General features: G+C 48.0%; 1 protein-coding gene across 1 annotated transcript; it reads right to left on the bottom strand.

Moving 5' to 3' along the window:
* Nucleotides 1-2,034: 2,034 nt before the first annotated feature.
* STC2 (stanniocalcin 2) lies at nucleotides 2,035-14,883 on the bottom strand. The gene is made up of 4 exons (XM_064458701.1): nucleotides 14,489-14,883; nucleotides 12,119-12,261; nucleotides 9,328-9,539; nucleotides 2,035-5,696 (listed from the first exon to the last, which is right to left on the bottom strand). Exons 1-4 carry the CDS (start codon nucleotides 14,640-14,642, stop codon nucleotides 5,303-5,305), a joined length of 903 nt encoding a protein of 300 aa, XP_064314771.1. The 5' UTR covers nucleotides 14,643-14,883; the 3' UTR covers nucleotides 2,035-5,302.
* Nucleotides 14,884-15,325: the final 442 nt, after the last annotated feature.

The raw sequence follows: 15,325 nt of genomic DNA, 5'->3' as shown, positions 1-15,325 counted from the left end.
CTGTGTACGAACGTGCATTGCAATTTGAATTGCTTTGATTTGGTTTTCCTTACCTCACTTGCAAAGTGACTCAGACCAAATTGAACTAAGATCATTCCAGTCTCAAAGCAGACTTGTATGCTGGTATTAAACATATCTTAAGTTATACACTTCTCAGGGTTGTGCAATGCAGAGTCCCTGCTCTGCAGTCTGTTTTAGGCCACCTTTTTCTCTCTCTGCTTCCGTACATGTTTAATGTCAGCACTCTGTTACTTACTGTGCTGTTTTGTGAGATGCGATGCCCTAAGGGAAGGTAAGGGTCACTTCTCCATCACTAATGTCTAGCCACTTTTTTGGAGCAGTATGCAGCCTCACCACTTTATGCATCGGGAGATAGAAAATAAATTTTCTAGTTGAAGTTGCAAGGAGGATGGTAGAGGGCAGAATGCAGTTACTTTAGCTGCATGACAATCACTGTGCGGACCAGCTCCTGCAAAAAAAATGCAGTGGGATCTTTAATGCCAGTGAGTGGTCCAACACCAGCACAAGCTGCTCCTTGGCGGTAGCCTGGCTGCAGGCTTGTCTGAGATCATACCCCCACCAAACCCTTGTCACATCTCTGCTGGCAAGATGCACTTTCCCCACTCATGTTTGATGACAGTCCATGGCAGGATTATAAAGAGCTGTTGCACCTAAAGGCAAAGAAATTATACAGGTCCTAGATTCCAAATCACATTTAGGCTTGTGAAGCCCATCTTATCCAAAAGCTTCAACTGGATTAGTTATTTTTAAACCCCACAGAAGGAGTGTTAAAAATGTGCTTTTTCATGCAAGCAGCCTTAAAAAAACCCCGTGCTTTATGTTCTGAGGTGCTTTCTCGTAATTTCCCCATCCCTTTGCAGCCTACACCCTGATGCTATATGAAAATTACTTTGGAGACAACACAAAGTGCTGTTTCTGCAGCTTGCTTTTTGTAAATCTTAGGATTTTACTTTTCTCCTTTGCTGCAACTCCAGTAAGCATTTAAGATTTTGATACCTGATCACGCTGGGATTGTGATGGACTGATTTGAGAGAGAATTACAGCTACTGTATGTGCCTGTTACATCCCTGTACTGAGGCACTGACTGGTACTTATTAATAGATTATTAATAGCTGACAGTAGAGAGCCAAATGGATGTCCTCTGTTTTTAAGGTAAAATCTTGAATGGGTAACTCTTGCTATTACATGAAATGACTGGGCTTTTTATACACGCAGGACAAATCTTATCAGCTTTTACAGCTTTTAGAAAGCATTGCTGTTGTATTTGTTAATGGGTCTGGCTGAAATCCAGCGCTTAGGGCTTTCGCCCCGTGCTGGGGGCCATAGGTGGGTGCTGGGGTCAGCCAAGACCAGCCCTTATGAGACGCTGAGTTGCACCTATAGCCAACTCAGCTGAGCACAGCATGGTGCTACTGCCACCTCCCAAGGGAATTTTGTAAACCAAGATCCTCCGGGCGGTGAGAAAAGGAAACCGGTAAGCATCTGCATCCCCCTACTGCCTTCTGAACCTGAATACAAATTTAAAGCAGATGAGGTGGCTCTGACACACTGCAGTGAACCCAATCCCCAGATCCTGATAATGAAAAAACCTCCCAAAACGCAGAGGCAACTGTCCGAGCTTGGGAAGGACAGGGGCTTCTGGTCCCCATGTTTTTCATCCTCTGGTTTGTTCTGCGTCCTCCCTCTCTGCCCTCAAACCAAGCTGCCAGGTCCCAGCTAAGCAGCCAACAAGGTCTCCCTCCCCCAGGGGAATGACACACTGGTGACAAGGTCTCTGCCCCTGCACCGGCTCTCCCCAGTGTACAGAGAGGAAGGGCTGGCTCCGTCCCTGCGTCCTGCCCCAGCCAGGGCACCTCTACCGCTGCCTGGCTGGCACAAGGGATGGGCTCTGGCAGGATGAGCAGACAGATTACCTCTGCCCCCCTCGGCTGAAGCTGCTGGCCCTGCTTCAGAGGGCTTTTCTTACCCCTTATCGCAGCAGCTGAAATTCCAGCTAGACAAAACCCAGCCACAGACGTATTCAAAACATTTATTAGTGTTTAAGGAAAATAATAGTGTGAAAGGTACAGAGCTTTGTCTAAAGCCGTATGCATCTTCTTTTTTACAAGCTTATTTGGCTGCAAATTCTACATGAGATAAAACTAGTACTCCCAGAGATTTGGAATTAAGGACAGTTTGGGTTTTTTTTCCCTTTTTTTTTTTTTTTCCTTTTAGTTCAGCACTTTAAGTTAGGACAGCATTTTCCAGGGTTTACTGCTATCTTTTTCCAGTAGGCGTTTTGTTTCTCCCAGTATTTTCATTCCAGAACAAGGCTCATTCCAGATGTAATGAGTAAAGGAAACATTCATACCTTGGCTTTTAAGCTAAACCTCCTTCATGAACAGCAAGTTCATAAGGAATGTTAATTAAAGCATCATACAGTATCTAAATGGACATTTTTTTTCTCTTTTATAAAGAATTAAGGCAATGTAGATGTCACAATAAAGTAATCTCAGGTAAAACGCACCCTATTTGTTAGATATGAAAGAAGGTTTAACAATAAATAAATGATTTATGCTGTCAATAACATTATGGAACTGTATAAAACTATATTTACGCAGCTTTAAACATAAAAAAACCCCATACTAGTGGCATGAATATATACAACACAGGTCATAACATACGTTTAAATTATCATAGCCAGCAGTGTTCTTTTTTTAAATGGAGACACTATAATAAATAGAAATGTTAAATATTTACAATAATAGCATATGTGGAATCAGTAGATGAACACATAAAATCTTCACACACAGAGGAAAAAAAAAGTTATGCCTTATACAAAAATCCCTCCCACCCACAGCTTGCCCTACCTCCCCCCTCAAATTTTCATCAACTAAACAAGGGGAACATAGAGTTTTCCCCACAGAATGAATGAATACAAGTAAAACTGTATGTATGCTGAGGTGGTATGTTGACTGAGACATTCAAGGATGTAGAACTATATGTTTGGTTCCCATTGATGAATCAGACCTCTAATGAGAGAGGGATCTTATTTTAGTTCAATGCGAGAACATGATGTTGGTAGTGAGTTGCTGTTTCTGTTTTACTTTTTTTTTTTTTTTTTTTGCTAAAACACTTGGATTGTCTTTTTGGTTTGAGCTTGTTCTTCATCGTGGCTATATGCCACCGAGGGGGAGAGGACGCTCACAGGAAACCCATGGAGGCACGCTAGAAACCCACTTATGGTATCACCAGCAGCCACTTAGTTTCTGGAGCAGAGGAGTTGGCCATCAGAGGCAGGCCCAATCCAACCTTGGCAAGCTCCTCCGTGGGACAGCCTGGGTGCCCCATCCGTGGGAGAGCTGTACTACAACCCAACGGGGCAGCACGTACTCTCGCTGCCCGGAGCTCCACTCCTCAGGTCAGCATGGTCTTCGCCGCTATAGTACCTGGCCTGATCCCATGTCTTCCCAATTAAGTCGAATGACAATTTTGTCACAGAACTTAGCTAAAATCAGGCAGGATCAAGGTCACATCCTTAAACAAAGACCTGGTGATCACACAGAGACACACCTTTTCGACTTAATGGTCCTCTCTTGCTTCCTACGTGGCTTCTATTAAAAGCAATGCCTATAACTTCTGCGGGTGGATACATGCATTAAACCCTGAATATAGCTATTAGAAGCTGTGTTCACTTAGCAGTAACTAAAATCTGAGTTGGAAATTGTAGCCAAATTCCAACACCCTCTACTGTTTATACAGCTCCTTCCCACCATGCGACAAGACGTACGTTAGTTCACTGGGTACGTTCTGTCTCTACTGAACTGCCTTCCTGCCCCCACAGTTTTCTTCCCAAACTTTCTAAATCTAAACGAGAAGGCTCAAATCCCTGGTGTGATTCCCACTTTCTAAGAAAGCTCACATTTTCTCTAGAGGAAGCTGAAGAGCTCACCCTTCTGTCCTCATGGATGCTGTAACCTCAATTTCCAGTACAATATCTGGGGATATAGGATTGCAGATCTGCAACCTGAGAATTACAATTGCATAGGGGGTAGGAGAGATGTGTCCAAACACCTCACTCACACTTAAAACTGCTTAGAGACAATAAGCTCTTGACACTTGTCATCTTTAGTGACTTGTTCTGCAGAGATTGGTGGTTGTTATCTGCATGATGATTGAAAAAAACCCAAATCAACCCCCTCTCCTTATCTTTGGCATTTGGATAAACCACAGCTGATAGGCAGGTTAGAGTGGGGCTCCACATCCCAGCAAACCACATCATGCTACTGCTAAGGAGAGACAGATTTCTGACGGGCCCTCCAAGCAGCCCTACAGGCTAAGTATATGGGATCCTTTGCTGTCTGAGCCTACACCCGTCCTTTTAAGCTTGGGCTGTCCATAAGGGTGGGGGACCTGTATCACTGAGTGGGTAGGTGTAAGCAGAGCATACGCACAGGGTTTTTAGAGGTCCACAAGCATACCCTTGGGGGTCCTCCATACTGTGCAAGTCTTAACAGTCACATTGCCTTGTCTGGAAGCTGACTTACTCGCCTTCGATATGCTGAAGTGACTGGATTAGCAAGTGTCAAGTTATGCAGTGGTTAAAAAAAAAAAAAACGGGGCACTTAAACTAAGCAGCATCACCCAGACGGGAACAATGGCTCAGAAGTTAATTAAGAGAAAGCAGTGGAGCTCCAGACCACACGGTTCCTGTGCAAGAGACGGGGTAGCTATTTCATTAGAGTGCGGCACATAGAGAGCCTTGAGCTCTTGCGTTCCCAGCCACAGGCAGAAACCATATCCCCCTGGAATTCAGCCATCTGCTATAAGGCTGCGCCCTAAACCTTTAGAGGTGCTAAGCCACAAGCGGCCACATGCAATCTGGCAGAGCCCTCTTGGAACCTTCTCCCCAGCCAAGGGGTCCAAATTTAAAAAACCAAAACAACCTAACAAAAACCCACAAAACCACAAACCCCCAAAACAACCCAACCCCCAAACAATATCCTAAATTTCAGGTGATGTCCATTTCATAAAAAAGGGGAAAGAATTTAGTCGGAGACATTTTGCCATGTTTGGTGGCTGCTCAAGTGTCGAGTTTGCTGGATCAATAACCCATTGCCACTGCTCTCCCTTTGCTACTATATACACTGTTGCTGAGGTCCATATATATCTTGCAATGCCCTGTGCTTGACCTCTGAATGGGAAATGCTTTGGAATGTCCGTAGACAGGAAGATGGGACTCAACGGAGGAGGTTTCCAGTGGAGGGGGAGGATGGGGGGAACAGGGAGTTGGTGCCTTTTTTCACCTCCGGATGTCAGAGAAGTCGGACAGTTCTTCTGCCCGGTCCATTATCCCATGTGCCCCTTTGGGACCGTGGCCCCCAGCTTTCACCCGGGCATGGGTATTCAAGTGGCCCTTAGTACCTCTCTCTCCCTTAGATGCTCGCAAGCTTTCCCTAGGGTCGGAGTCGGAGTGGGCCAGCATGTCCCCACGGCCAGCAGCAGCTTTGCTGGCTTCAGCCGGCTTCTTCTCGGGACCCAGGATGGTGTCACTGTGCACAGACGAGGTGCAGAAGCTCAAGATGGAGCAGAGACTTCCCCAGTTCTGTTCACACTGGGCCTGGACGCTTCTTGTTATTGCCTTTTTCACCTCCTCGCCACAGGTGAGCAGGATATTCACTAGGTCAACATACGGCCTGGAGGCAAAGGAAACAGAGAGTCAAAAATATATAGAGGGTTATCTATCAGTAAACAAGCATAATGGCCTCTCTGCCTTACCCCCTTCGTGCACAGCACAGTTCAGTAGTGTTAGCCCCCTGCTACGCAATGACTCAGCAGCCTTGCAGACCAATTCTGCCCCACATGTTTATTATGCAATATTATATTCTAATCAGCCATATCGCTGTAAGAAATGCACATGATGGCATCCTGTCAAACAAAGCTTCACTCAAGTGCTGGATCTGTCTTGATTACTCCCCCACCAGAGATACTCTGGGATAACTGTAATGTCCACCAGAGGAATATATGAGGTCTACATGCTTGGCAAGTAGGGCTGTCAAATGGAAGAACTGCTCTCTCACATCTTCAGCCTCTCTCTCTTTACATGCCCCTTCATCTTTATTAGTCAGGATACACAACAAAGGAAACCTGCTCGTGTCCAGAGCCATTGACTTGATCAAACAGCTCGATATCTCCAGGTGAATGGTGGGTACAGAGCATACACTGATGACTAGTCTGCAAGAGGGAGGCATTTCCTGACCTCTGAAGAGTAACAGATACTCAACTAGAGGTTCTCTGGCTTTTCCTCATCATCTTTAGCTCTCCCTGAAGCATCAGGTGTTGATCTCCACCACAAGTAAGATGCTATCTGGACTCAGGATCTGACTGCACAGAGCTCAGACACATGGAAATCCACTTCGGTGGCACAGTTTCTTCCCACACCAAGGTTTTGGAATTTTTTTCTTAATTTCCTCACAGAGTTGAGTACAACTTTCAGTATATACCTTTTCCCAGCCAAACAAGGACCCCAAATGAGCCATGGCCAAATACTGTTTCTGCTTCCCACCCGTCCCTCTGTGTCCCCCACACAACGCAGCCCGAGTGCAGGCCCTTCAGCTTCCTCAGCCACAGGTCACTGAGTGCAGCAATTTTAAAATAGTTGCAGTCGCAAGTTTTGTGGGTGAATATTGATGTTGTCTATTGACACAACCGCTCAGCTGCTAGCAGGCCCAGAAGGATGTGCTTAAAATCATCCACAGTAGGACCCATCCACAGTGCAAGTGAAGAACTGCCTGGGGTCAGCAGTCATGGTTGTATGGGGTGGTGGGGGTGCACCTTCTGGGCACATCTGGTGGCTGTGGACAAATCTAAATCTCTTCCCATGAACTAAGTCAGAAGAGATGAGGAAAACCAACAGATTATAATCAGTGTCTGACACTACCCTGATTTTACTTTGCCCAACTGCTTAAACTCATTTTGAATGACTAATCTTGGAGAGCCACTATTCCCCTATCTCAAAATATTTCCCATGTTTGGATTATTTCTGCCATTTAAAAAAACATTACTTGGAATGCAGCAGCAACTGATCTGCCAGGGCCTGTCACCACTTCCACCATAGCATATCAGCCTGACCCCCACCCCACCGCAGCTGACTCAGGAGGAGACTTCACCGCCCTGACTGCGTTTCTCAACACTCATCGGGAGAAAACAGCCAGAATAAAATAGTCAGAGAACAAGTCTGAGAGCTGCCACTTGCTTCTCTGCTCTTAGTTTTTGTTTTAAACATAAAATAGAAGATGAGAGAGAACTGAGCACATCGCATTAAAAAAAAAAAAAGAAACCCAAAAGAAATCAGTTGTTGAAATTGGGCATAACCTTTACAAAAATCTTTGTATGAAAAGCGTTGCTGGTATGACTAAAAAGTGGCTCAGCTGCCAAATATTTCAGGTATTCAGCGTCTGCCAGAGCCCTGTGGATTAATACTGGCCCATTTCTCCTTCTGTGTTTTACTTTCTGCATTTCAGCTGGCCTGACCATAGTACCTGAACTGAGCACAAGGCTGCAAGTCAGCAGACGTGATTTTATTTCCAGCTCTGCCACACTTGCCTATTGATCTTGAACAAGTTCCTTAGTTCAAAAGCTTCAGAGATGGCCTCTAAATTTAGGGGAGGGGAGGAGGCTGGCTCGCTTCTATTTGGGGAGTCCCGCATAGGAAAGCTAAGCTCCAACTCCGTGAGATGCTGAAAATGAAGTGTAGGAAGCTCTAAATGAGATCATGCAAATTATAGGTGTTCAGCTGAATGATCCGTCTCTTCTCAAACCGAGAACCCCCCAGTTAAGCTCCCCAGAAATAAGCAGCTGCCTTTGAGCATTCTTGCTTTAGCCTGTTTGTAAAACAAGGATAACTTCTCTTTGGACAGGCCTTTGACTTTCACAGTTCTTCTCATCTCCAAATGTTGGGGGTGTGTGTGTTTAACTGGTACCAAGTACCTGATTTATAGCCTACTAATACAGCCTGAGCAGTGCCCACAGAGAGGTGCTGCTGTGCAGAATGGAGCCCCGCTTCCCCTCTCCCCCAGGCAAGTGGGATGCTGCCCTTCCCCCTGGGCACAGACAGCAGCCCTGGCAAGGCCCAGATCTGCCACCAGCGATGCCTTTGATCCCACCTTCAGGAATGCCCACAGAAAGGGCCTTGCTTTCAGGCCACTATGTTCAGCTTGTACAAACCACAGCAAACAATTCTGAATTTGAGAGTAAACTGGCATCAAAGCACCTCTCTGCAACTGCAGCTTAAGTATTAGGGGGATGGTTTTCAACAGAAAGTAAGGGAATTGGGGCACAGCTCCTATGAAGACCAATGAAAATGCAAGGCTAAAAGTCCAGAAGAAATGATTCTGTAAAAAAAAAAAAAAAAGAAAAGAAGAAAAAAAAAAAAAGAAAAGAAGTATGTCATGATCGCTGGGATTTGGGGTTTCTGTGCTAATATCTGCTAGGGATAAGAAGGCACAGAGGCGTGGTAGGAAGATGCTCTAAGGTAAGCCTGCTGCCAGGCTGTGGCTCAGCCTTCTTGTTTGGGAGTGAGACGTTCACCTGCAAGAAAAACAGGCTCTGATTTTTGCATCTGTGCACAAAGAGTTGGTACAAACAGCTTGTGCCTGCTTTGTTGCTGTCATGTAGCAGCTTTGATCAATTCCAAATAGGACTTGTGCCTGCCATTCCTCAGAGGGCAGCTGTGTTCCCAGTCAGAGGGATGAACTCCTGAAAAATCTGACTGTGCCTTCATTTTGTACACTTCCATGTTTTATTAAAAAGCATCTGAGATTAATAAGGAATAAGATGAATGGGAGATTACCTGGGGGACTGCAGCTCTTTCAGGGACAATTAACTGCAAGACACTTGAAAGTATGTATTTAAAGAAGAAATTATCATCTTACTGACAACTTTGCATAGACCTTCTTCCCAGTTCTCCTCTAGCTGTCATCTTTAACAAGATACTGGGGTCCAGAATGGTGCCTTTGAGACATTGTGAGATGCCTCTGGAAACAGCAGACACTGACACTGTATTTGCTAAAGAACCAGACAGCCAGATCCAACTTTGACCCATTTCATTCCCTTCCACAGTCATATCTAAGACTTCATAAACAAACTAGTCTTCAAGGGCCCCTACGAAGAAAGCATTACCTTGGTCTGGTACATGGGGAAAACAAGACATGCTTAAGGCCAGAAGGAGGTGAAACAGCTCTTGGGCAGATGCACAGCCCGTTGGCACCATTGTGCCCCTGAAAGGAGCTCCCATGCCTCTGACTGCACTAGCACAGAGGCACTTACTCATGCTGCAGCAGGTCTTTGAAGTGAATCATCTCCACAATGACCTGGACGTTCTCCTTGGCAGCGGAGCAGAGGTCATGCTTCAGGTAGCACTCCCGCTGTAACTGGAACACCATCTCTTTAATGGCAGGGCACTTACGGCTGATGCAGCTGAATTTATGCCTCAAGGCATGAGCCTTACACTTCAGAGCGTCTTTAATGAAGGATTTTCCCTGAGAAGAAAAGAAATGGAGTAGGTCTGTATTTTTGTCCATTAAGCACAGCAGCTGATTTATGCCCAGCTAGCTGCTCCTCTGCAGGACAACGCCAAGGGTTATTAGATTGCTAAGGGTACCACTTAATGGCTTTTCCCCCTCTTCTTTTTGTTTCTCTGCCCTTAAAGATCATGCCAAGTTACCTGGCCTTGCTATTCCAGTGGAGCTGAACACACAGGGCTTCCTCACTGGTATTTTTAGGTTTCCTCTGACCCAACAACTGAACGCTCAACAAGGGAAAGGGCAAAAGTAAGCACCTTGAAGTAATTCAGTGCTTGAGTTACTGGCCTTGTTAGCTTCTGGGGTGTCAGCACAGCAGGTTCACACAAAGGAAAGGGCATCCTGCCATGGCTGAGGTCTCCAGGACCACAGGCAGATACCCATTCAGTAACTGCAAATTAGGTTTTCTTAATTTTAAAATTAGTTTGCAAACCCATAGACAAGTATGCACCATCTATATGCACATGCCCCATTCCCCATCTGCCAGTATTTTTGCTACTACCACTTCCTAAGAGAGGGACTCAAATCAGCAGCGATAACCCAACAGTGTCTTGATGTCTGTTTGCTACAAGGAGTTCTAAGTGAGATTAAAAAAAAATAATCAAGAAACTAAAAAAGTAAGTTGCAGGAAAGCTGCTTTAGCAGCATCTCTTTAACCACTGTTGTGACTCCTTCATCCAATTGTGCAGTGACCATCTAAACCATGTCTTCCTTTTCTCTCGTTGCTATCTGATACTACAGCTGCCATACACAGTGAATCTGTCGCAGTCCCACAGCTCTGCTCAGACTCTGTACTTTGCTGAGCAATAGGTGTGTGGAAGCCTCCTGCACTCCCTGCATCTCTTCATTAGCTTCAGATTATCTTACACAAGTGCTTCATGAAGACCAAATTCTTGTTAGCCTTTATCCGAAGAGTACACTGGCACAGCTTCGCTAACATTAACTACGATTCACCCAGACCTGCAAGCAGATTTTGTCCCCAAATTGTTTCAAGACAAGATTATTTCAAGCCAGAAACATTTCTTGCTGATCAAAGAACTGCTTCAGTCATCACCCCCTGCTATTTCCTATACCGAAGGCACTTACTTGCCCTTCCCTTCAGTAATAAACATGCACAGCACGTTAGGCAAATAAGGAGAGAAAAGAAAATTCTTATGCAAACCAAACCTGACATCAGGTTTCAGAGGGAAGGAGAGCAGAAAGCAGACAACAGAAAATGGCCAATGCTAGTCTTGTCATTTAATGCAGCTTGAAATAACTGTAGATGATACAGAGATAAGCCATGAAAAGCCATGTCATAGCAAAGGCTAAAGTCACCTCTATATTAAATAAAGCTCCAGGGGTTTGATACTTCTATACTGCAATGGAGACAGCCTGGATGGGAAGCGGGCTGTATTTGATTAGCAATATCTGGGGATCCTGGGGAATAGGCTCAGCCTTCGTAGGCACGTTTCCCTCCCCTCCCAACAGGGCTTACTTTTTTGGTCAACTTAGTTCACTGACAGAATATTGTGCAAAAATAAAGGAGCATTTTCTGGAAGCCACTTGGAAATTAAGTTGAAGGTTTTCAGATACCCACAGAAGAGACAACTCCTGTTTTAATGGCTAGCCAGACCCTTTGTATGTCCTTAAGAATCGGAGCCTAAAACTCCAGCACTTCAAAAGTGTCTCCTACTGGGTGGTCCCACCATCCCTCATGGAACAGGCTGAATCCTAAAGACAGCTCTACTTTATACCACGCTTTTAACAGCGCCATGAGGCTGGTGCTTTTAGTCAAGTTATACTGTAAACTGCATGGTCAAGCCAAATGCCGCTGGCCCGTCGTAATGTTCTCTTCCCTCCACACTGAAATGGGAGAGTAGGTTTACAAGACATAATAACAGGATGTCTCAATGATGCATAAATGGTCTGGGGAGAAAATGAAGGAGACAAACTTAATACCGCATACCATGTAAGTAATGCATTTTAACATCAGTGCTTGATCCAAACACTTATTTGAATACAGCAGCTTTAGGAGGTTGCCTGTACTGGTTGTGTGCAAGTCTCGAGAACCAACTTTAATAATTGCACACTGGGAAATATTTCGGTAAGTCTAAATGAATTGGATGCTCAAGTTGCATTTCAGAATCAACTTTGAACAAACATGGTGTAAAAGCTTAAGCCGCTCAGTGTTTCTGAAAACCACGTTCAGCTACATTAGAGTTCCGATTTAGTTATTTATTACATATTAGTTATTTAGTACAGGAGGAGAAAGTGAGAAAGGCAGCTGTAGCTAGAGAGAGCCTGCCTCCTGGGTTGGGTGCACACCACTGCTCTGTTACTGTTCTTGGGTCTTGATTCTGGGCCCTTCAACAGAAAAATTCTTATTGAAGCTAACTTGCAAAATTATTATAACTTGCACGTTATTATTATAATGTGCAAAAGCAGATTTGCTCTGTAATGGTAACCTTTTTCCCCAAAGATGCGTTGAAGAACTAAAATACATGCCACATGTATATTGGAAGCAAGCAGATACATAGGACATTTCACTGTATTACCTGGGCATCAAATTTTCCAGCGTTGTGCAGGAATGTCATGCAGATCTCGTGTAAGCCTCGGATCTCGCAAGAATTGTTTTCAAAGCATTCAAACACTCCACATCCCACATCGCCAGCATTAACCAGGCAGTGCTGGATTTCAGCTAAAATGAGCATTGATTACAGTTAATTTGAAGAACTGTTCATAGAAGCTGGTGGTGGATAGAGAGGGGAGGGAAAGAGTTATTTTGCTAACATCATCAGTTCAAAAGAAAAAACATGTGACAACAGTTATTGTACCCACAGCATGCCCGCTTTTTGCGGAAATTAGGCCAAAACTTGGGTGTATTATGTATGAAAGTGATATCCAAGAAGTAAATGCCAAATCCACTATGCTTACGTCAAGCTCTTTCACTTGAGAACTGTCTAATGCTTTCGCATTCCTCAGAAGCAAAGGACAGGCATGGTTTTTGCTGGCTGACTTGTACGAAGTCCCCCATCCAATTCACATACCAAATTGCGAAGCCCAGGACCTAGCCAGCTAAAATGTCTCATTGCTGGTACTTTGAGCTAGTTTTTGGTGATTTAGCATGATGTTTTTTACAGACCACTGGGTTTCCCGTCGTGATTTCTACGAAGTTAATGGCAAAACTCCCACTGATAAATACAGTCCTTCGCACTGTGCTGCGTAAGGCTGCAACTATGTCCTCACCTGTGCAGAAATAAGTTTTCTTTTTTTTTAATTATATATGTAGTACATAAAATAGATCTACTGGAGCTAGCTGTTACATACATGTTTTTTCTGCCCTTTCAGATGTTATGTAATACTGTAAAAAATGCTGTCTAATACTCACTTACCAAAAACACCCCAAAAATCTAATTCTTAACAAGACAGCTTCTGGTCCTTTAAAAAAAAAATGGATACAGTAGTACTGCCAGAGGGGAGGTGTTTGCTGAAAAAGCCTGGGGATAAAGTTAAACAGGGGCAGCTTTTAGACTAGAACTGAGGATGCTAAGAATTCCTGTACGCTGTGCCCTAGTGGTACCTTTAATTAAAGCTCGCCCTTGGGAGCCAGCCTAATCCCCCTCTGAACCGCAGCACGTTTCAGACATCCCCAGCCTCCCCCTTTGCCATGCGGTCCATTTGCAAGTCTTTACAGCAAGTTTCGGTCTAATTTCAGCCCGCTGCAAGGCAGAGAGAGGAGCCGGGGATGTAAATGCGGAGTCTGACGGAGTTCACATGAACGCCCCCCAGCTCAAAGCCAAATCACTGCTGCTGCCTTCCCCCCCCCCGCCCCCCTCTACCTGCCCCGAAGAGCTTCTGGGGGTGGGACAGGGGAGCCCCGGGGTCGGCTCCTGGGATTGTCTCAGCCAGACGCGAAAAGCTGCGCAAACACACACGGACCGGGTGGGGAGGCGGGGCGGGGGGGGGGGGGGAGCGGAATGGAGCTCTTTGTGGAGCGCTGCAGAGCGCGGAGCTGGGCTTTTTTGGGGCCGGGAGCTCAGCTGTAGTGCTTGTGTTGGCATCCGGATGCAAACCCTTTGCCGGATCACATGTCCTGGCTCCAGCGTGCTGAGAACTGCACAGTGCCGTGATTCACATGTGGCAGTCCCTAATGGGCATTCGTGCATTCCTGCTCGTGTGTGTTTAAACACGTCTCGCAGCACGGAGAGTGTTAAAAAAAAAAAAAAGGAAAAAAAAGGAGAAAGTGGGGGGAGGGGGGAAGGGAAGCGTCTGGATCCCGCGCTCTCTTTGCACGGCTGGGAAGCGATCCAGCAAAGTGCACGCCTCAGCTCTCTCTTTCTAGGCAGATAATACCCGGGGGAGGGAGCGCAGGGGGCGGGAGAGGAGGAGAGAAACCCCCGGTCCGTTGCATCATTGCACGGCTCCCTACGGAGGGGGCAAAACTCCCGGCGCTCCCAGCCGCTCCCCCGTCCCTCCCGTCCCCCCACCCCACCCCTCGACCCGGTTTCAAACGCTGCGCTGAGAAACTTTCTCCTGGCGAGCTCCAGCCCAGCAACCCCGCGGCCGGCAGCATCCCCCGGGCCGGGGCGGGCCGGGGCTCCCCGCCGCTCCCGGCCCCGCTCCCCGCCGCTCCGGGGCCGCTCGACACCCACTTTGTGCCCGGCGCGGCTGCAGAGGCGCTTCGCCCGGAGCGCTGCCGCGGCTGTTGCAAGGGCAACACGTGCTTGGCAAAGCTGGGCTTTAAAGGTAATTAGGAGCGAGCTCTTATTTCCTCTGATGATTTATGCCTGACAGTCGGACACCGAAATAAAACGCCTCTCAGAACTCAACACGGTTATTCCCCCGGCGCTCCAGAAGCGGCGAGGGGGGGGCACACACGCACACACAGACACGCACCACCTTTGCGCCCCCCGCCTCCGCCGTACCTGTGTTCTGCAGGGACAGGCGCCCCTTCTGCTGCGGGGTCCTGTCCTGCGGCCCCTCGGGCGGGTGGGTGGCCTCAGTGCCCGCCGCCGCCCGGGCGCTGGCGAGCAGCAGGGCCACCAGGGCCAGCAGCTTGCCGCGGAGCTCCGCGCACATGGTCACGCCTTCCCCCCGCCGCCGCCGCCGCGTCCTCCCCCGCGGGGTGCCGCACCCGGGCCCAGCGCGCTCCTCGCCGCGGCCCCGCGAACCGCATGTGCCCGGCGCGGCGACGAGCAAGCGCGGAGTGGCGGCAGCGGCGCCGGAGGGTGCCTCAAATATCCCCGCCGAGCCCCGGTGTCACTCGCATGAGGGAGCCGAGCAGGTGTCGCTCCGCGCCGCGGCCAATGGCAGCCGCCGCCCCGCTCCGACCGCCCGCCGGGGGCCGGCCCTGCCCCGCCGGCAGGTTGCGGCCTCCCGCCTCCCCCGGCTCCCCCCCCGCCTCCCCGGCCCCCCCCCGCCCCCCCCCAGCACCGCGCCGCGGGGGGTGGGCGTGCGGGGGGCAGCGGCTGCACCCCCCGGTGGCGGACACGGGGGGGGGGGGGCGGGACGGTGCCTCCCCTCGGCGGTGTGGTCGGAGGGGGGGGGGGGGAAGAAAGGAAAAAAAAGGTGGAAAAGCGGGGTTTTGACAAGCGAACTGCCTCGGAGGGAGGGAGGCAGGACCCAGCGGCTGGGCCCCCCCGCAGCTGCGGGGCTGCGAAGGCAACTTCGAGCCGCTCCGGGCGCCGCCGCTGCCCTCGCGGGGAGCAGCGGGGCGGTGCGGGGAGCAGTGCGGGGAGCAGGGCGAGGGCCAGCGGGGAGCA

Source organism: Phalacrocorax carbo, chromosome 8 (assembly GCF_963921805.1).
Source record: "Phalacrocorax carbo chromosome 8, bPhaCar2.1, whole genome shotgun sequence".
Taxonomy (NCBI): domain Eukaryota; kingdom Metazoa; phylum Chordata; class Aves; order Suliformes; family Phalacrocoracidae; genus Phalacrocorax; species Phalacrocorax carbo.
This window is presented reverse-complemented; position numbering and strand designations above follow the sequence as displayed.

What these genes read in the sequence shown, in the direction of transcription:
- STC2 (XM_064458701.1), bottom strand. Translation starts at nt 14,642, where the DNA reads ATGTGCGCGGAGCTCCGCGGCAAGCTGCTGGCCCTGGTGGCCCTGCTG. An exon ending in CTGGAAAATTTGATGCCCAG is followed by an intron (nt 9,540 to 12,118) that starts GTAATACAGTGA and finishes TTTTCTTCTCAG; the next exon opens with GGAAAATCCTTCATTAAAGA. An exon ending in AAAGACCTGCTGCAGCATGA is followed by an intron (nt 5,697 to 9,327) that starts GTAAGTGCCTCT and finishes CTTTGCCTCCAG; the next exon opens with GCCGTATGTTGACCTAGTGA.